The sequence below is a fragment of the Arachis hypogaea genome, chromosome 13 (genome assembly GCF_003086295.3).
Source record: "Arachis hypogaea cultivar Tifrunner chromosome 13, arahy.Tifrunner.gnm2.J5K5, whole genome shotgun sequence".
NCBI lineage: Eukaryota > Viridiplantae > Streptophyta > Magnoliopsida > Fabales > Fabaceae > Arachis > Arachis hypogaea.
Window position 1 is genome coordinate 28307674 of NC_092048.1, and position 21248 is coordinate 28328921.

At 42.5% G+C, this 21248-nt stretch overlaps 2 protein-coding genes across 2 annotated transcripts; both read right to left on the bottom strand.

The window, feature by feature from the left end:
- Positions 1-9176: 9176 nt before the first annotated feature.
- On the bottom strand, positions 9177-10169 carry LOC112733203 (uncharacterized). The gene has a single exon (XM_025782080.1). The coding sequence runs from the start codon at positions 10167-10169 to the stop codon at positions 9177-9179; it is 993 nt and encodes a 330-aa protein (XP_025637865.1).
- A 5285-nt stretch (positions 10170-15454) lies between these two features.
- Positions 15455-16646, bottom strand: LOC140177517 (protein MAIN-LIKE 1-like). Its single transcript, XM_072210635.1, has 2 exons — positions 16584-16646; positions 15455-15985 (listed from the first exon to the last, which is right to left on the bottom strand). The coding sequence occupies exons 1-2, from the start codon at positions 16644-16646 to the stop codon at positions 15455-15457; spliced, it is 594 nt and encodes a 197-aa protein (XP_072066736.1).
- Between the last annotated feature and the right edge of the window lie 4602 nt (positions 16647-21248).

A 21248-nucleotide genomic window follows, 5' to 3' on the forward strand; every position in this document is an offset into this window, starting at 1 on the left:
ATTCTGGATTTAAATAAGATGTACTTAGTCTGTGCTTGCTTTGAAACGAGTTTGTTCGTGTATCGTCATCATTAAGTAATTTTGGTTCATTCGGAATTTAAGTTTCGGTTCATTCTAGATGTAATTTCGGTTCATTTATGAGCGAACTAAAGTACATTTGATCTCGTTATTTTGTACAATTTAAAACTCTTCTTTTACTACTTTTTCATCTCTTCTTATTTCATTTTGTTATAATTCTTCTTGTTTCACTCTTTTGAGAGGAACAAAATCAAGAAAAAGAAAAAAATTAAACAAAGAAGAAAAAAAAACTCATAGTGCTACAAAATCATCAAGAAGAAGAGGAGAAAAAGAAAAAAAAATGCAGCAACAATAACCGCAACAAAAGAATGATGATGAGGAGAAAATACGCGAAGAAGAAGGAGGAGGAGGAACGTGAAAAAAAAGAAGAAGAAGAAGACGACGACGATAACATAAAGTCCTGCGCGTATAATCACGCCCTTTTAATGAGAGTGATTTTTGTTAATGCTGAGTCTATTTGATTAAACTTGGATGACAATAATGCTTGGATGTGTAGTACATCTGATATATGAAGGAGTATATATATATATATGTAAAAAAAAATTTTAATAAATAAGTTCACAAGAAATTTGAGCAAAAAATTTTTTAATATGGGGTTGAAATATGGGATTCTCAATTATATTGCTTTTTGCTTTTTTTTTTTAAATATAAAAAATTGTTTGCCAAAAAGCAAAATCATTTTAATTTGTAAAATTTTTAAAAATAGAAATCGGAGAGTTCGGTTTAAATTTTTTATTTTTTAAAAAAAATATCGAAAGATCCATTTCAATTTTAAAATATTTTATTAATTTTTTAAAAGCAGAAATCAGGATCCAATTTAAATTTTAAAATTTTTAATTTTTCAAAAACAAAAATTAAAGGGTTCAATTTCAGTTAATTTTTAATTTTGTTATTGTTTAATTTTGTAAAATATGAAATTGGAAGGTTCAATTTTAATTTTAAAAATATTTTAAAAATGTTAAATCCTAAGAACAAATTAAAAATTGGAGAGTATAATAATTTCAGTTACAGTATGCATTTGAAAATATCCCTTTTTTCCATATTACAGTATAGTAGTATACCAAACATGCATGTATGATGTAAAAATTAATTGGTCTCAAAACGAAAAGAAGAAAACAACACACACAGAGAGAAGACACATACTCATACTAGAGAGAGCTCTAATGGAACCCTAGTAAGAGGGACGCTATATATCGCATCATAGTCTCCGTGTGCTTTTACTTTTAAGTAGCATGGCATGCATGTTGCTTTCGCTTTCACACTTTCACACTTGAGAGTTAAAAATTGAGATAGAGAGTGTGAGAGATGATAACGTTTTGTTTCTTCATGGCAATCAATAATTAAGTGCTTCGTCCTCCATTTACTGTTGAATACTTCTCTTGTCGGTCAAATTTAACCAGAAATAATGACCCTATATTTCCCCCTATTTCATCCGTAGATGTTGCTAGAACGATCCAGATACATTTGTTAAACAACATTATTAGTAATTATTCTAGTTTTATTTTAAATATTTATTAAGAAAAAAATTATTATTAATGTTAGTTATATTGTTAGGATTTTATGATTTATTTTAAATATTTATCAAAAAAACAGGATTAAATTAATTATTAGGATATATTTTTAGCAATCAATTAGTTTGATTTTACGTATTTATAAACAAAAGAGAATTATTATTAAATATGTTTAACTATACTTCTTACAGTTACACCAAATTCTCAATTATATTTTGTTCGTTACCGGTTGTTCTCGGGTTGTCGATAGGTGATGAGTAAGAGAGAGAGGGGAGACCCCGAGCTGGCATGGAGCGAGGGATATCGTGTGCTGGAGATGTCGGGGGTTGAATGGAGCGGGGGGTGGCCACCTGCAAGGATACTTCGACGATCAAGTCAGAATCTGTACTGGTGGGTGACAGAATTAGGTAAGAATGTGACGTACCTTGGGAGGAGAGTTGTCCTCTCCCCTTATATACTGTGCTGGGTGGGCATAGTGATGGCCTAACCCATTGGTTGAGGGGTTGTGAGCTGTCACATCCCACGTGGGCAGGTTGTCCCGTACTTCGGGTCGGGACGCTGGATATTTTTCCGAGAATACCGACCCGAGCGATGACATACTCCAGGTGGTAGGTCGGTCGGGCCCTAGATCGGTTGTTAGAGCCGACCCGTTGAACTCCTTTGTTGGAGGTTTGGGCCTGGGTGGGGCAGTGCCCCAACTCGGCGGCTTCTTGGGCTGGACTCGGCAGTCCGTAACAGTGCCCCCAACGTGCCAGCCTTGAGGTCTGGGGCTCGTGACTTGGCGCGTTTGTCTTATTTTTCGAGGCGGCAAACTTTCTTCTTTTTCGGGAACTCGTTGATGGCGTTTCGTGTCACTCACGCATGGTCGCTTCGACCTTTGTGCTGTTTTCTTGGTTTTGGTGCTGGGCATTAAATGCCCATCCTTTCATTGATTTGAAATTTGGGTGGAATGGCAAATATGCCCCTGCCTTTTGGCGCTCTTCCTCGGCGGTTACGCTTTTCTTCCCTTTTTTATTTCGTAACCTCCTCTTTTCTTTACTTTTCCTTTTCCTCATCTCTTATTCTTTTGTACTGCTGTTGCTCCTGCCCTTGCTTCTGCTTCAAACATTCTTGCTCCCAGCTGTTGCTTCGATCATTCTTGCTCCCAGCTGTTGCTTCGATCATTCTTGCTCCCAGTGCCCCATCTTCCTTCCTATCTGATTCTTACAGGTTATGCTTCTTCTGGTAAGCTTTCGTGGCTTTTTCCCTTTTTGGTTGCTTATTTCCAGTTTTTGTGTATTTTTGCTTGTGTGCCTGGGTTTCTTCGTTTTGCTTTTCCTTCTTAGAGGGGGGTGCCACTGGGTTTTCTTGCATTTTTACTTGTGTTTCTGGGTTAGTATAGGGGGGCTAGAGGGTGATTCATAGTTCTCTTTTCAATTTTTTTGTTTTGAGGGTTTCCGACTTCCCGTCTTGACTAAGTGGTTCCCCTGCTGTAGGTATGGCCGAGCGTCTTGCTTCCTCGAGTCAGGCTCAGCGCCCTCTAGCCGACTTTGTCGACTACTATGCCTGGGTTTCCTCCGATGTGAAGGATACTCCTTCTAGGATAACAAAGGAGGGGTTCCAGAAACTACGACAGTCAGGGCTCTTGTGTGGAGGGGGTCCCGAGGAGGCGCTCTATCAAGTCTATGTCCCTGCTAGTCGGGAGCGTGTCTGCCAAAAGAACTTGGCTTCCCCTCGAGTTGTTGATTGGCTATGGGTTTACGAGCCCATGTTCACGACCTTGGGACTTCGTCTGCCTTTTTCTCCTTTTGTTATGGGTTTATTAAATCGCTGTGATGTTGCGCCATCGCAGCTTCACCCGAATAGTTGGGCCTCCATCCGGTGCTTTGAGATGGTTTGTGAGTACCTGGAGCTGTCGATCTCAGTGAATGTCTTCCTCTACCTCTTCTTGCTCATGAACCCTTCTAGCCAGGGGAAGGCTAAGAAGGGTTATATGTCTTTTAGGGCCTAACAGGGGCGCAGAATCTTTGGCCTATTTGAGGATTCCTATCATGGTTTTAAGTCTACCTTTTTTAAGGTTAGACCAGTCGAGGGTCATCAGCCTTTCTGGTTTACGGCTGAGGGGGTTAGGCGGATCCCAACCTACTGGAGCTTTGGGGCGGGGTCCGACTATCTTATAAAGGTATCTTATGATTGGCTGAGCCCGGAAGATCGCAATATTGCCGATATTCTGTTGGCCATTTTTGGTGAGAAGAACCTTAATCCCCGTATGGTGATGGGGGACTGGGAGGCCGGTCGGTCGTATGCTGGTGGGTTCCTTTTTCCTGAGTTCTTCTATTCTTTAATTTTCTATTGTTGACACATTTTCTCTCTTTTTCTATACTCGCAGTTTCCATGGCTGGCGGGAAGAAGACTCTGGCTGATTTGATGAATCTCATCAAGGGGACGAGGAGGGTGAGGATGACTCTTCGGCCGACCTTGTTCAGGTGGATAGGACCGACCAGGCTCATCTGGAAAAGGTTGTTCCTCCCGAGAAGGTTGCTGGGTCTAATGGTGTGGAGACGAAAATTTTTGAAGATGATTTTGGTTTTGGTGACGATGAGCTAAAGGTTGTGGGTAATCCCAAGAAAAGGAAGCGAGCTACCGGGAAGGCGCTCTCGGTTATGGAGAAAAACTTCGATGCCGGGGGTTTCATCGAGTTCCAGTTGCTCCCCGGCACCGAGGAGTTTTTCCATGAGGCCGACCTTTCTGGGTAGGCCAGGTGGATCTACCGTAGTCTTCTCCGAGCTGCTGCTATTGCCAAGAAGGTGGAGCCTGTCTTGGTCAACTATCATGCTATGGAGGTAAGGCTTCGTAACTCCCAAATAGATCTGACGCACTCATGATCTCGGGAAGAGTCTTTGAAGACGAAGTTGTCCGAGCAGGAGAAGAAGGCTGAGAAGGATGCCAAAGAGATTAACAGGCTAGTGGATCGGGATATGGCCTTGATGAAGGATCTGAATACCTTCTGTGGTGAGACTGCTGCCATGAAGAAGAGGGTTGAGGAGTTGGAGGAGAAGCTAAAGTTGGCGGAGAGCTCGGCGGAGGCTGCTTCTCAGGAGATGGCTACCCTGAAGAAAAAGAACAAGGAGCTTGCAAAGGGGGCTCGTGAGGCCGTCAAGCTGACTGAGGAAGGAATAAAGCTGCAGGTGGCCGTTCTGGCTTCCGATCTTGACCTTTCCCAAGTTGGTGCGATGAAGACTGTGGAGACCGGGAAGATTGTATGGATGTTTCCCGGTTTCCTTTGCTCTTTGTTTTGTTTTGTAACTTGTTCTTTAATCTGGGGCCTATTATGAGGCGCCCTTTGGCTGTACCGAATACTTTTTCTTTTTGCTTTTAAGACTGCTGTTTTTGGTTATTGCTAGTTTTATTCGGGCCGTCGTGGCCTTGCTTTTTCTTTTTGTTTGCTCGGGTCGTCGTGGCCTTTTGATTTACCGCTATCGTGGTATTTATTTGTTGTTGCTTATCTGAGCCGATTTGTTTCCTTTTGGTCCCATATGGTTCCCGGGGTGATCAGTCCCGGGTTTCCGTTAGGTTGACCGTTCGCCTTTTTTGTCTCGCTTGTTATTCTAATTTGAGACTTTGCAAAAAGTAAACTTATCATATTGTTAGGATTCTGAGACAAGGAAATGATGTAATGCGTAATTAAGTGAAAGATAATAGAAGGAAATGACATGATTGTAGAAAAGAGAGACACAGAAAGAGAATGTAAAGGTGGAACATAGGAGGGGGGTTGAGGTTGTCAGGTCGTGTGGTTGCCCTTCCTTATGAGTAGAACCTCCTGAGGTTTGCCATGTTCCATGTTCTCGGCACCTCGTTTCCATCCAATTTTTATAGCTTGTAGCCTCCTTTGCCAAGGACTTTTCTTACTCTGTAAGGTCCTTCCCAGTTCGCAGCTAGCTTGCCTTCCCTAGTGGTTGGTGGTCCTATGTCGTTACATCGCAAGACCAGGTCGCCTTCTCCTAAACTTCTCTTCAGTACCTTGCCATTGTACCTTAGGGCTATTCTTTTTTTTATTGCTGCTTCTGCTAGGTGTGCCATTTGCCTTGTCTCGTCGGTCGGGTCCTTTTCAATCGCCTCACTTCCTCCTCCAAGGAGTAACCTCGGGCTTGGTTCCCCGATCTCGACTGGGATGACTGCGTCGACCCTGTATGTGAGTCGGAAGGGGGTTTCGCCGGTAGATAACTGGGGGGTGGTTTTGTATGACCACAAGACTGAGGCTAGCTCGTTTGCCCATGAGCCCTTCTTCCCTTCAAGTCGCTTCTTTAACTCCTTTAGGATGGTTTTATTGGCTGCTTCTACCTGCCCGTTTGTTTGGGGGTGCTCGACCGAGGAGAATCTCTGTTTGATCCTTAGTCCTTCTAGGAACCCTTTAAACTTCTTGTCGGTGAACTGTGTTCCATTGTCTGATATGACGGTCACCGGGATTCCGAATCTAGTAACCACCTGTTTCCACATGAACTTTTGGCAATTTGCTGCGGATATGCTGGCTAGTGGTTCTGCTTCCACCCATTTGGTGTAATAATCTATGGCCACTATCAAGTACTTCACTTGCCTAGGCCCTGGTGGGAATGGCCCCAAAAGGTCGACTCCCCATTGGGCGAAAGGTCGGGGAGCCATCATCAGACTGAGCTCCTCGGGAGGTGCTTTGTGGAAGTTGGCATTTTCTTGGCACTTTTTACATTTTTTCACAAACTCCTGGGCGTCCGAAATCATTGTAGGCCAGTCGTACCCTGCTCGGATGATTTTCCTTGCTAAAGATCTTCCCCCGATGTGGTGACCACAACACCCTTCGTGGACTTCTCTTAGGACGTAGTCCGTCTGGTCGGGGCGTAGGCATTTGAGTTGGGACTGGTGGAGCCCTCGCTTGTACAACTGTCCTTGTATGATTGTGTATTTGGGAGCTTCCCTCTTTATAGCTTGTGCTTCCTTATCGTCTGGGGGTGCTTCTGCATGCTCCAGATATCGGGAGATGGGATTTATCCACGAGGGGAGGGGGGTTTGGCACCTGAGCTGTGCACATGACAATTGCAGGTTCCGTTGCTTTCACTTGGATTAAGGATCTGTTCCCCGTGCCGGGTTTGGTGCTCGCGAGCTTGGAAAGGAGGTCGGCTCGGGCGTTTCTTTCTCTGGGGACGTGCTGGATTGTGACCTCTTCGAAGTTTTTGCATAGCGCTTTTACTTTTCCAAGTATTTTTGTAGCAGTGCATCCCTGGCTTGGTAGCTGCCATTTACTTGGGAGGTGACGACTTGGGAGTCACTGCTGACTTCCACCCTTGACGCTCCGACTTCTTTGGCTAGCAACAGTCCCCCTATCAAGGCTTCATACTCGGCTTGGTTGTTAGAGACCGGGAAATCAAACTTGATGGATTGCTCAAAGGTTACTCCTGCCGAGTTTTTGAGGATAATTCCGGCCCCTCCGAACGTTTGGTTGGATGCTCCGTCAACGTGGAGCTTCCACCGTGTGCTCGGTGTATCAGTGGCCTCTCCTGTGACTTCTACGAGGAAGTCTGCCATGGCTTGGGCTTTGATTGCTTGTCTTGTCTCGTATTGCAAATCATATTGGGACAGTTCTACTGTCCATGCCATCATTCTTCCCACCAAGTCGGGTTTTTGGAGGCTTGTTGGATGGCTTGGTCGGTTCTCAGGATGATTGTATGCCCTTGGAAGTATTGTTTTAGCCTTCTAGATGAAGTTAGTAGGGCGTAGGCTAGCTTTTCCAATTTGGTGTACCTCATCTCTGCCCCTTGAAGTATTTTGCTGATGAAGTATATTGGGTGCTGGGTCTTGTCCTCCTCTCTGACTAGGACTGCCGCCATCGCTTGCGTGGTCACGGCCAAGTACAAGTATAGGGGTTCGTCTTCTCTGGGCTTGCTGAGTACGGGAGGTTCCGAGAGTATCCTCTTGAAGTGGTTGAATGCCTCTTCACACTCTGAGGTCCACTCAAAGGTGATTCCTTTCTTCATTAAGTTGAAGAATGGGATGGCCCTTTCAGCTGAGGCTCCGAGGAACCAAGACAGAGCCGTGAGTTTTCCGGTGAGCCGTTGCACATCTTTGATGCACCCAGGGCTTGTCATTTTGAGAACAGCTTCGCACTTGTCCAGATTGGCTTCTACCCCTCTCTGTGTTATCATGAACCCCATGAATTTCCCCGCTTCCATGGCGAATGCGCATTTAAGCGGGTTAAGCCTCATGTTGAATTTCTTAGTGCCTTGAAGACAGCCTGGAGGTCGTTTATTAGTTTGCTCGACTCAGCTGTTTTTACCAGGATGTCGTCGATATATACTTCTACCGTCTTGCCGATGAGGTTGTGGAGGACTCTGCTCATCAGCCTTTGGTAGGTGGCCCCCGCGTTTTCAGTCTGAAGGGCATTACCTTGTAGCAATAGGTGCCCCCTGGTGTTATGAATGCTGTTTTATCCTCGTCAGGTCGGTGTATCGGGATTTGGTTGTAGCCGGAGTAGGCATCCATGAAACTGAGGAAACGATACCCCGCTGCTGAGTCAACCAGGGTGTCGATGTTGGGGAGGGGAAAGGAGTCTTTTGGGCATGCCTTGTTCAGGTCGGAGTAGTCGACGCACATCCTCCATTTTTTATTGGCTTTTTTGACTAGGACAACATTGGACAGCCATGTTGAGTACTCAAGTTCCTTGATGAACCCTGCTTCTAGCAGTCCCGCTGTTTGCTTGGCGACTTCCTCAGCTCTTTCTTGTGACATCTTCTTTCGCCGTTGGGCTACCGGTTTGGCCTTGGGTTTTATGGCTAGTCGGTGAGACATGACCTCGGGATCTAATCCCGACATGTCAGATGAGGTCCATGCAAAAAGGTCGCTGTTTGCCCTTACAATCTCTATGAGGGGGCCTTTGCATTGATGGGGTAGGTTCCTATTTATAAAAGTAAACTGATCTGCCGACTTCCCTATTTGGAACTTTTTCATGTCCCCTTCTTGTTCAGGTCTTGGTTTGTCCTCCATCCTGACGTCCAGATCTGCTAGGAATACGCCAGCTGCCTTCATAGATTCTTTCTTTAAGGAGAGGCCGGCACTGTCGCAGGCAACTGCCGTCTCTAGGTCTCCCTTTATGGAACCAACTGTTCCCTTGTCCGTTATGAACTTCATTGTTAGGAACTTGGTACATATTACAGTTGAGAATTCATTGATAGTCTTCCTCCCTAGGATAATGTTATAAGCAGTGGAATCTCTAAGGACTACAAAGTCTGCCATAACCGATTTCCTGGTGTCACCAGTTCCTAGGCTGATTGGGAGAGAGATCGTCTCGTCGGGTTTGATGTAGTTGTCACCTAGTCTCATGACTCCGTGTTGGTGATTTTTGAGTCGGATTCCTTGAGTCCCATGGCGTTGAACACGTTTCTAAATAAGATATTAGAGTTGGCTCCCGTGTCGACGAGGATGCGCCTAACCAGTCCTGTTCCGACCATTGCTGTAACTACCATGGGGGGGTTTCGGGGAGGTCGTTGAACCATTTATCTTCTGGGTCAAAGGATATTGTGGGGTGGCTTTTGCTGGTGGCGGGGCCATCTGTTGAGATGGAGAGCACCCGGGTGTCCCTTCTCACTGCCGACTTGGATTTAGGGGAGCTGTCGCGCCCGACCACAATGTTGACCACGAAAGTTGGGGGTTACTGGTATCTCCTGGGGGTTCTTGCCTTGGCTTGACAGTTCGGCTCCGATCTTCCTCGGAGCGCTCCCTTTCCCGCCTCCTCCTCTCCCTAATGAGCTGGGAGAATTCGCTCAGTTTTTCCTCTATGATGGCATGTTCCAAGGCATCCTTGAGGTCGAAGCAGTCTTGTGTTTTGTGACCAAATTCCTTGTGGTAATCGCAATAAACGCTTTTTTTGCCTCCCGTTCTCGCTTTCAGGGGTCTGGGTCTGGATAAGATTCCTTTGTCTGCAATTTGTTGGTAGACTTCTACTATAGGTGCCGTGAGTGGCGTGTAGTTCGTGAACCTTCCTACCCGTGGTTGCTTGGGTAACTTGTTTAGGGTGCCATCCTTGGGAGTTTCTTTGTACCTGTCGACATGGGGTGTCTGCCGAGCTGGCGGGTTGGGGAGCTGCCGTTTATTAGCTGCTACAACCTGACTGACCTCTTCATCATTGATGTATTCCTTGGCTACGCTTTGGATTTTCTGCATGGTCCATACATGTTTGGTTGTGAGGTGTTTCCTAAAGTCTTCATTTAGCAGGTCATTCGTTAGGCATAGGCTAGCAACTGAGTCCGTGAGGCCGTCGATCTCCAGACATTCGTCGTTAAACCTATCTAGGAACTTTCTAGTCGGCTCCCCAGGTTTTTGGGTAACCCCTAATAAGTTGATTGGGTGTTTTTCATTGGCTATGCGTGTCGTGAACCGGACCAGGAACTTCTGGGATATGTCTGGAAAAGTTGTGATGGACCCTTGTGGGAGGGTGTTGAACCATCGGATCGACGGCCTGGCCAGCGTCACGGGGAAAGCCCGGCATCTGACCGCGTCACCTACCCCTTCCAGGTTCATCATTGCTTCGAAGGCTGTGACATGCTCCTGGGGGTCCTTGGTCCCATCATACCTCATGTCTGTCGGCTTGTCAAAATTCCTTGGGAGTCGGACCTTAAGGATTGAGGGGTGAAAAGGGGTGGCTCCCATAATAATGGGATCTTGTTGTTTCTTGGCCTCCCCTTTCTGGGACCCCCAGCGGCTTTCCGACTTATTTCGAGTAGGTCTCGAAGTTGCTTGTGTGTGCGCCTCTTCGTGTCTTGTTAGGCTTCTACCTTGGCTGTCGCGTACTTGGGAAGGGGAGCGGGTGCGGGCGTGGGTCCGGCTGACGCTGCTGTGCGAGTGGCTGGCGTCTTCGTGGGATTGGCCCCTCGCCGCCACCTCCCGCTCAAGGTTTTGTACTCTATGCCTGAGCTCTTGCATAATCCTGGCGCTGTTGGCTCCTGTCCCCCGAAGGGGCGCCTTTCGGGGGTCTTGGTGTACATTTGGTTGGGTTGAACGGACGGTCTCGGATGTTCGGCAGCGCGAGCTGTCGAGCTCACCCTGCTCAAACCGGCCCCGCCTCCTTCGCGAAGCTCCTCTAAAGTGATGGGTCGCTCCATGTCTGTGCCGGGGTCCCCACAGACGGCGCCAATGTTCGTTACCGGTTGTTCTCGTGTTGTCGGTAGGTGATGAGTAGGAGAGAGAGGGGGAGACCTCGAGCTGGCATGGAGCGAGGGATATCGTGCGCTGGTGACATCGGAGGTTGAACGGAGGGGGGTGGCCACCTGCAAAGACACTCCGACGATCAAGTCAGAATCCGTACTGGTGGGTGATAGAATTTGGAAAGAATGTGACATACCTTAGGGGGAGAGCTGTCCTCTTCCCTTATATACTGTGCTGGGTGGGCGTAATGATGGCCTAGCCCATTGGTTGAGGGGTTGTGAGCTGTCACATCCCACGTGGGCAGGTTGTCCCGTACTTCGGGTCGGGACGCCGGATATTGCCCCGAGGATACCGACCCGAGCGATGACATACTCCGGGTGGTAGGTCGGTCGGGCCCTGGATCGGTTGTTAGAGCCGACCCGTTGAACTCCTTTGCTGGAGGTTTGGGCCTGGGTGGGGCAGTGCCCCGACCCGGCAGCTTCTTGGGCTGGACTCGGCAGTCCGTAACATATTTCTATATGTTTTTTTTTCAATTAGGTTTTTATACTACTTTTAATTGTATAATTAGGTCATTCTTAGTGTAAAAAATATTAGAGTTAATTGAATATTTTTTCGTAAATCGAAGGTATTCATAATTAAAAACTTAACTAGATCTTTGACAACATGTATTTTGAAAAAAAAATATTTGGTTAATTTTAATATTTTTTATATGAAAAGGCCTAATTACAAAATTAAAAATAATATAAGGACTCAATTGAAAAAAAAAAAGTATAGGGACCTAATTAAAAATTTGGTAAAATTATAGGGACTAACAAAATAATTAAACTAAACGTATTAAATATTAGCATATATTTATTGAATTTAGTTCTAGTTTAAATATTGATTAAAAAACATAATTATTATTAATGGTTTGTACATATTTTTAGTAATTTATGTTCAATTTTAAATATTTATTTTAAGAAACAACATTATTATTAATTATTAGCATATGTTGCTATTAATTTCAGATTTATTTTAAATATTTATTAAAACAATAGTATTACTATTAATTCTTATCATATTTTAGTAAATTTAGTTTTATTTTAAATATTATAAAAGATTAATTACTAGTAAAAATAGAATTATTATTAATTGTTAGTATTTTTTTTAAAGTTTAGAAAAGATAAAGATGGAAAAACGTGAATTCACACGTCCTAATAATCACATTATAAGATAGTGGAATCTTACGTGTAATTAATTTTATGCGAAGTTGATAGCCGAAAGTTATTGATGATTTGGCATATTTGACAAAATTATCATCTAATAATTCTTAGTTATATTTTAACTTCATATGAAGTTAACTGCACTTGAGTTTTTACTTTATAAAATATCTTCAGCATTCTTTATATGTGAGTAATTTTTGTATTTAAAATAGTGGTTAATAATTAAGAATTAAATCAGCAATTACTAATTAAGTAATTTTGTTAGTTATTATTCAAATTAATTATTAATTTACTAATTATTAATTGTGTTTATTCGTATTAATAGTAATTTAGTAATTATTAATTATAGATGTTACTAAGTAGTTAGTAATTAATTACAATATTAATTTATTATTAATCAATTATAGTATTTATTAATTATTTATAGTCAATTATTAAGTAGCTATTATTTATGTTATTTACTATCATTATTGTTGTTGTTAGTTGTAGTTATTGACTGTTAATTATAATTTGTGTTTTTAGAATACAACAAAATTGCATAATATACACTTAAATCAAATAGATTCATACCATGTCAAGACAGAAGAACAATTAAAACAGAGAATAAAATTTATCATATATCTTAAATAATTGATAAGATTACGACTCACTATCCAACAATAAATACGTTGGTTAAAAGATGACATCTTAAGAAATATACCTTTTATCTTTCATACAATTAGTGTATCATCATGTTAAAAAATTTTGCAATAATTTTGAGACTTTGAACTTATGGCATATCAGTGACTCAACTGATAGTTGAGTAAAATATTTAATTATATCTATGCTATACTAACTAATACGATTACTAGGATCATAAATACAAACATTCTATAATTAATAATTATATGCATTAACATATTTAAAAAATTTTGGTGCATGCATGACATTGAAATTCAAAATATGCATGAAAAATAGCTTCCTAGATAAATACTAGTTCACTAATGGGCTGAATAATTTGGATATGGAAAATATTATGATGTATTGGTTGAAAATGGAGATACTGTGTGTATTCCACACAGGTGGACGTGTCAAATGGAAGCACAACACGCAGGAGGCGTGTTGCCTAAATCACATGCAGGGCGTGGAAGCTAGGTGGCATGGTGTGGTTGAGCCAACTAGGCAGCACGCAGGGGGCGTGCTGACGTGGCAAGGGATGGTTGGCTTGGGAGGGGCAGCACGTAGGGGGTGTGTTGAGTCAGCACGCAGGGGGGCGTGCTGACGTGTCGAAGACTGATTGGTCGAAGTATGCAGCACGTGGGAGCGTGCTGAGTCAGCACGCGGAGGCGTTCTGACAAGTGTCAAAGCGTGATTGGCTGAGGCAGGCAGCACGTGGGGGCGTGTTAGGTGCACTCCTCTATATAAGGTAGAGCTCGATGGTGTTTTGCATACTGAACAAGATTTGAGTGTGTTTTCAGTGTTCTTTGAGGCTGTTGTTAGTGTAATGGAGGGCACCGCAAACTTGGTGGTGTATCGCAACAGTGAGATAATACATAATACTCATGAGGCAGTGAGGTTTGTGTCCCAGAATCCGTTTTTGTTTGTGGTTCCATGCACGATGACGTTAATGGAGCTACAGAATGGCCTCTGTCAAAGTATGGAGAACGGTACGTTAATGAGAGTGAGCAGAATTCTGTACCAGAATCCGATTGTAGTTTTTGGTGGTCTAATACAGTTTGATACCATGCCGATCACTAATGAAGCGAGTATGCAAAATATGTTTCAAATTCATCGGCAGACTCAGATGCGACACCCGCAGATTGAGTTGTACATTGAGTTTGAAGCTGTAGAGGCAGTAGCGGTTCAAAATGATATAGATATAGATGATGATAGAGCTGCAGTGTACGAAGGAATGAATAGTGACAGCGAAGAGAACTTCGAAGGCACTTATGAAGCCGGCGACGAAGATGAGGATGGTGATGTGGGAGTTGAGGCAGCAGCAGAGAATGTAGTGGTTCATCCCTCGAGCAGTCAACTGATGTACGTTCCACCTTTTATGCGTGAGTTGGATCTCGACGCCATGCATGCCCCCGAGTTTCCGGAATATGCAAACATAGGTACGTGTTGACTAAATAATAAGTTTTTGTTACTTTATACTTTGGATTGATCAATAAACGATGATTTTGGCTTTCTGTAGGCGTTGCTAATCCTGAGGACGGAGAGTTTCGGATTGGAATGAAATACAGTTCTAGAAAGTCGGTCGTCGCAGCAATTAGAAGTTTCACTATATCTAAAGGAGTTGACTATGATGTGTATGAGTCTGAACCACAGACGTTCTATGCTAAATGCAAGATGTACAGACGTGGATGTGACTGGCTTATCTGAGCCAGCTTGATACGAAAAAAAGGTTGTTGGGAGATACGCAGATACAACGGTAGGCACACGTGCACGATCGGAACGATTTTACAAGATCATTCCAAGTTGGAGTCAGATACAGTTGCTGAGGCTATAAGGCCATTGTTCGAGACGGACCCGTCCATCAAGGTGAAATCTATAATTGCGGAAGTCCAGTCAAGGTTCAACTATACCAACAGTTACCGAAAGGCTTGGTTGGCAAAGCAGAAGTCCATAGCCAAAATTTTCGGTGGTTGGAAGGAAACGGCTCAAACACTGCATGCTGATGTGGCTGAGGGGCAGTGGCTGTGGGGCAGGTGGCTGTGGATGATGAGGAACGTACCCCGTCAATCTCAATAGATGTCCGTAGGAGCGTATGTACCAACCCCGGTACTCCACCGTCGGTAAAAAATCCCAAGTCGGAAGGGGGTGCTGATCCTGCAATCGACTGTGTCGCCTGTTGGCCTACTCCACTATTCATGGCCCATGCAAAACTGTCCAGTCATGAAGCTGCACTCCGCGTAGAACGATGCAATGCTGGTCAAGTGGAATATCTCTTGCTCCCCGTGGAGGAGGTTGTACATATCCAAACTGATGCATCACTCGGTCCGGAGGGTGCTACTCGACACACTCGAATGACAACAACGGAGCAACGATGTCACACACCTCAAGATGGAGATGCAACTCGTCGGGAACGATCAATCTGTCATACGGCCGCCACTCAAACTGCCACAGTAGTTGAAAAAACTGATTAGAAGAACCAATACTATTTACCTCCTGCATGTAGTCTATATCATGCCTGAATGTCTCTACGGTCTTTGATAACCACGCTGTGGTCCGTTCCGAATGACTCCACCTGACACATTATTAATTAAAAAAATTTAAATAACTCACCATAAGTCAAACATGCATCATGAATATAACACATGACTAAAATAAGATTTATTACCTCCTGGCAACTGGTATCTCGGCCGGTGGAAGGGTTTGTCCCGGTACGGGAGCAATATACGGCATTCGCTCCCATGCCCAAACAAATAACAGATTTAGAGGGTCATCCATCTCCTTTGTATCATATCATGATGCACGGCATAGTGCTTTGTAAAGATGTGCGAGATATGCTGACCCCCAACTATAAGTATGGATCTACTCGAAATCCCGAAGCAATGGTAGATATTTCACATGGGCATATGCGGTCGACTTGTCCGTGAATAAGGTCAACCGTAACAAACAGAAGATCTGACATCTGACGTATCTTCTGATGGACTCCTCACTGTCCAACGGCTCTGCGTCTCTGATACGTCGAACCCAACCCAGCTTTATATAGGACTTCGAAAAATGACTGACTGATGGCTCACGACCGAATATCGCTATGCTATGACTTTGAAGGAAGTCGCCACTACTATCTGTCCATCCATTGACAGGCTCTCCATCAATCGGTAGGCCGAATATATGAGCGACATCCTCTAATGTCACTGTAACCTCACCAACCGGCAATACAAAGGTGTGAATTTCTGGCCTCCACCTTTCAACCAGAGCAGCTAACATGGGGTGGAATCCTCTTATCACTCCAATTCTAGAGACGTGATAGAATCCCGTGGTGCGTAAGTAGTTCTCCACCATCGGATTCCACGTCTGTAGCGGATCCAGTTTACGCACCAACAAATTCCTATTAGGCTGCATCAACAAAGATATATGTTACATTAATTAAATAATAATCCTTATAAATATTTTAATAAACATTCACATATTTATTTTAATATCTTATTTATTAAAATATTTAACATAGCTTATCTATTTATTTATTAAAAATTTAAATTCTTTATTTATTTATCGAATAAAATATTTAATCTTACAAAAAAAATTTATGCAATAACAATATTTAATAACATTTATCACGTATTATTTACTAATCTTTATTTATCAAATTATTTATTTTTTCAATTTTTTAATAACAATATATTTTATACATTTTACATATTTAATTTATTATAATATTTATTTATTAATATACGCAACATAACTTATGTTTAGTCAAAATATTTTTTTTATTCTTGAATATATTCATAATAACAAAAATTAAAAAAATTATTAAAAAATTACATATTCTTATTATTATTAACGTTTATTTTATAAAAATTATTATTATATTATTAAAATATTTATAAAATACACAAAATAATATTCTCATTACAAAATATATATACATAAAAAATATAAATACATAAAAAATAAACTTTAAATACAGAAAAAAAATTAAAATTTGCCAACTTACATAAATAGGATGATCCAAATAGTTGATAATATGTTCTTCGGGCGCCATATAATTACGTACCATTTTTTTTAATCCCTTAAACTAAAATTTTTTTTCATCGTATAAACTTTTAACTCACTACTATTGACTACTACTCAGTACTACTCAGTACACTCTTCTCACCCTAAACCTATACACCGAGACAGCCCACACTTCTTTCCTTCTCTCTAATTTCTTTGCTTCAGCAGCTATTTGATTAACAATAGCAGAAAAAGAATGCATATATATAGAAGAAGGAGAAAGCTCGCTGGTTCCCGGATGGAGGGGGGGAGAGGGTTGTCCCCTGCATGCAGGCAGCCTGCAACACGCCCCCCACGTGGTGCAGCAGCAGCATTGGAACTTCGCGAACCTCTGCTACGCTTTACGGGTCTCCAGTCACCACGCCCCCCACATGGTGAGTCAGCAAGCCCCTGGCGTGTTGAAGGAGTGCCGCCACGTCGCAGGAAGCACGCCCCCAGCGTGTTGAAGGAGTCTCGCCACGTCACCACATGCTCAGGTACCACGCTCCCGACGTGTTAACCGTGAGTTCCATACTTCGGCAATACCCTTCCTTGACCAATATCCAGCCAATACACCACCCCTGCATCCATAAGAAAAATAATTTCTATTACTAATGCATTTGTAATATATGTCACATCTCTCAATCATTATATCATTTTCATCCATATTATTAGTTAAATCAATAATTTGATAATTGTTTTCAAAATTTTTATCACTTTCAATATAATAACCCATCCAGTCTATATAGAGCTCTGGTAAATCAACATCAATGATTCAAACTCAACATATAATTCGATAATTGAGACTTGTTGTAATACCCGGTCTAACCGAAATTTAGTAAATAATAAGTTAAATAGGAGCGAATATGGTTGGAAGATTTGGCAATTGGAATTTGATAATTTAAATATGATATTTGGATTCAGTGAATTTTTCCGAGTCGGAAAATATAGTTTTTTGCGTAAAAGTGCGCAGTGGAATTTTGACCGGCAGTACCGGCTGAGATCTGTCTGGTACTACAACTGAGGAAATTGATTATGGGTAAATAAGATTAAGAAATGAAGAATTATAATTAGGGAATGTAGAAATATTTAAAGTGCGATTTAGAGCGCTAATCTTAAAGGTTTTGGCCCAAAATTGGGCCAATGGGCAAAAATAAGTGAACCGGGCCTAAGTGGGCCCAAGACCCAACATATATAAACATTAGTTGTGAGCATTTCAGCTCATTTTACCCTAAAAAGAAGGGTTGTGGCGCTGATTTGAGAAGAGAGAAGAGAAGAGAGAAAACCTAACTCTCTTTGATCTTCAAACCACCATAACTTGAGCTACGGAGCTCCGATTGACGAGCCGTTTGCGGCCACGCGTTGCTCTTCTCATCCTCTACAATTATATCTAAGTTTGGTGGTGAGTATTTCATTCATCTCTGCCCATTTTTCGAAATTCCCCACTGTTACACGTTTTTGGGTAGTTAGTGTTGAAATCTTGTGATTTTGGGTGTTTAGGGATACTCCAACATGGATTCTAAGTGGGTTCTATCCCTACTTCATATGGGCTGAGGTAAGAAGTGCTCAAACCCTTGTGATTTGTCATTTTTATGAGCCCTAGGTTGATGTATGTATGTGACATTGGTTATGTTAGTGTATTTGGTGATGTTGGTGCACAATTGGGAGATTGGTATTGCTTGAGGAGCTTTGGTAAGGCTTGGAGCTAAGGTTGGTGAAGAATTTCAAAGAAGAGGCTCAATTGGTTTGGCTACAAGAGGTACGGTTTAAGTTTCATTTAAGTACCGTGTGTTGTGATGAGAATTCCTAGGCTAGATGCCCCTAGGATTAAGTTTGGATTGTGTAAATGGTTGGTGCTAATATGCATAGTTGATATGTAATGTGAATTAATGATTGGGTTGAGAATTGTGTGACCTTGTATGCTTGGTGTATTGAGAATTTGATGTACTGGGTAATGAGTATTGATTTGTGGTTTATGCATTTAAATTGTGAAAATTGGGCCGGAGGCCGTGAATTTTGGGCCGGAGGCCGAAAAGAGGTAAGAAAGGTAAGTCGATGTGTGCATTGTATGATGGCACAAGTGATTGGATGAATTTCAGATAATGAATATATGAATGATTAGGTTGGTTATTGAATAATAAGGTTTGAGAAGTTGAAGTGTGGAATTTGGTAATTTTGGGTGAAATTATGTAGACGAGGTATGTTTGGTTCGGTTGAGATATATTATGTGATCATATATGTGATTATGATTATTGATGCCTTGATGGTATGATGATGCATTAGAGATATGTATGTTGTGATATATGCTTGGGGAATGATTAAGGTTGATTTGTGGGTGAAATCACGTGATAGTGAATATGATATTGATTACGTATAATGATGGTTAATTAGAAATTGTATTATTGGAAATTGGGATGAGGAAGGATGTATGACATGATATTGTGTTTGTCCTTTAGCCATTTGATTGAGAAGTGTTAAAATGGTTAGATGTGGTTTTGGAAATTTTTGGTAAAGTGTCAATGTGTGAGTTGAGGATGGCTTGATGTGGATTTTGGTACATTTTGATTGATTTCAAAAGGGTTGAAATTGGCATGTTTTGGTTGATTTTGAAAAGAGTTGAAAATGGCTTGTTTTGAAAATGGCACCTAGGGGTTTTGTATGAAAACATGGTTTTTGGGCATACTTTGACGGGACATAACTTGGACTACGGATCTCTGTTTTGTGCCAAATCTGTTTAGAAATGAAATTAGATCCGGGATGTCCATGCCGTTCGAAGAACGGGTGAAAAATGATTTAAAATGAGAAAGTTATGTCCGTCGGAAGATTGGGGGTTGAATCTGTAAATTCTGCAGCTTTTAACTTAGAAAATTTTTAGCAGAATGACCCTCCACGCGTAGGTGCACTTGGCGCGTACGCGTCGTTCTTCAAGAAGGCACTATCCACGCGTGCGCGTGGTGTGCGCGGGCACGTCGATGCGCTGCACCAAATGCCCAGCTATTTTCCTGAGAGTTGTGCCAGTTTTGTGCCTGGGGCGCAAGAGCACCCACGCGTACGCGTGGCTGACGCTTGCGCGTCGTTTGACTATTTTTCAACCCGCGCGTTCGCGCGTATGACGCTTGCGCGTCAATGAGTTTTGTGGCCATCCACGCGTGCGCGTACGCGTGGCCCTGTTTTCATGCCAAAGTTGATTTTTGAGTTTTAAAAGCCAAATCTCATACTTCTAAGCCTCCAATCTCACCTCTTATGTATTAAATCCTTCTGATATGCCTAGCAATGAGCTAGGGGATGTGGTAACTTGCGAGTGAAGCAAGGGGAAAAGTTATGATCAATGATGATCAAAGATGATTATATGAGATATGGAGGATGACGGTGGAAGTACCGTGTATGCCATGAGCTAGAGGGCTATATTTATTGATAAATGGCCCGTTCTTGATTGGACCATGAGCCGGATGGCTGAGTTATTGCCGGGTTACGGCAAAGCCATTATTGTTTATGGCTAAGTATAAATGCATATATGATTAATGAATGAATATGTTAAATGGATAATAATGAAAAAATATTGAAATGTGATGTGCGACCCCGGGTAGTAGGCAGTGGCGTTGTCCACTTGCTCCGGGTATGAGACGGGAAAGGAGGATTATGATAAACGAGTTTAATCGTGGGGTTTTGAATAAATGTGTATTTGTGATACCTGGGTAGTAGCAAGGGTCGTGGTTCGTCCCGCTTGCTCCGGGTCATTGTCTGAGGATTGATAATAATGAAAGGTGATTATGAATAAATGTTTATTTGTGATACTTGGGTAGTAGCAAGGGTTGTGGTTCGTCCCACTTGCTCCAAGTTAATGTTTGAGATTTGGTAACAATGAATGTTGATAATATGAATTGAGATTGAATGAATATATGTTTGAGATGCCTGGGCAGTAGCAAGGGTTGTGGTTCGTCCAACTTGCTCCGGGCCAATGCTTGAGATACCTGGGTAGTAGCAAGGGTTGTGGTTCGTCCCACTTGCTCCAGGTCAGAGATTGCGACGCCTGGGTAGTAGCGGCAGTAGTGGTGAATCCACTCGCTCCAGGTTGAGCTTTTAGACACCCGCCTGGGTAGTAGCCGCAGTAGTGATTATTTCACTGGCTCTGGGTTGAGCGGGCAGTAGCAAGGGGGTTGTAGCTCAAACCTACTTGCTTCGCAAGGGGTGTTTCTGTCCAATGGTTAGCTACCAGGACATGTCGGGTTGGCTATATAACCGACAGATGATATCATCAGCCATAGGGCAGGCATTCATCATTTGCATATGTTTGAATTGTTTGGGTTTGCGATTTGTCTTGGATTTCTACATCATATATGCCATGTTACCTGACTATATGCTACTTGTTCTACTTGTATCATGTTTGTGTATTACTTGCCTGTATTGCTTGTGTTTGTACAACTGAGAGGCCCCTCATGCTGGTGTCGGTGGGTGTGAGGGCTATTCTTGATGGGATGAATTGATGATGCGATTGCATGATGATGTATTGATATAGAACTGCTGAGGTAGAACAACTGGTGATGGTTTTGCTTATGATTCTGAGTCTGATTCGTGGAAGAGTCAGCGAGTTGGGAAACATGTGAAACATGAATTGAATTTAGCACTC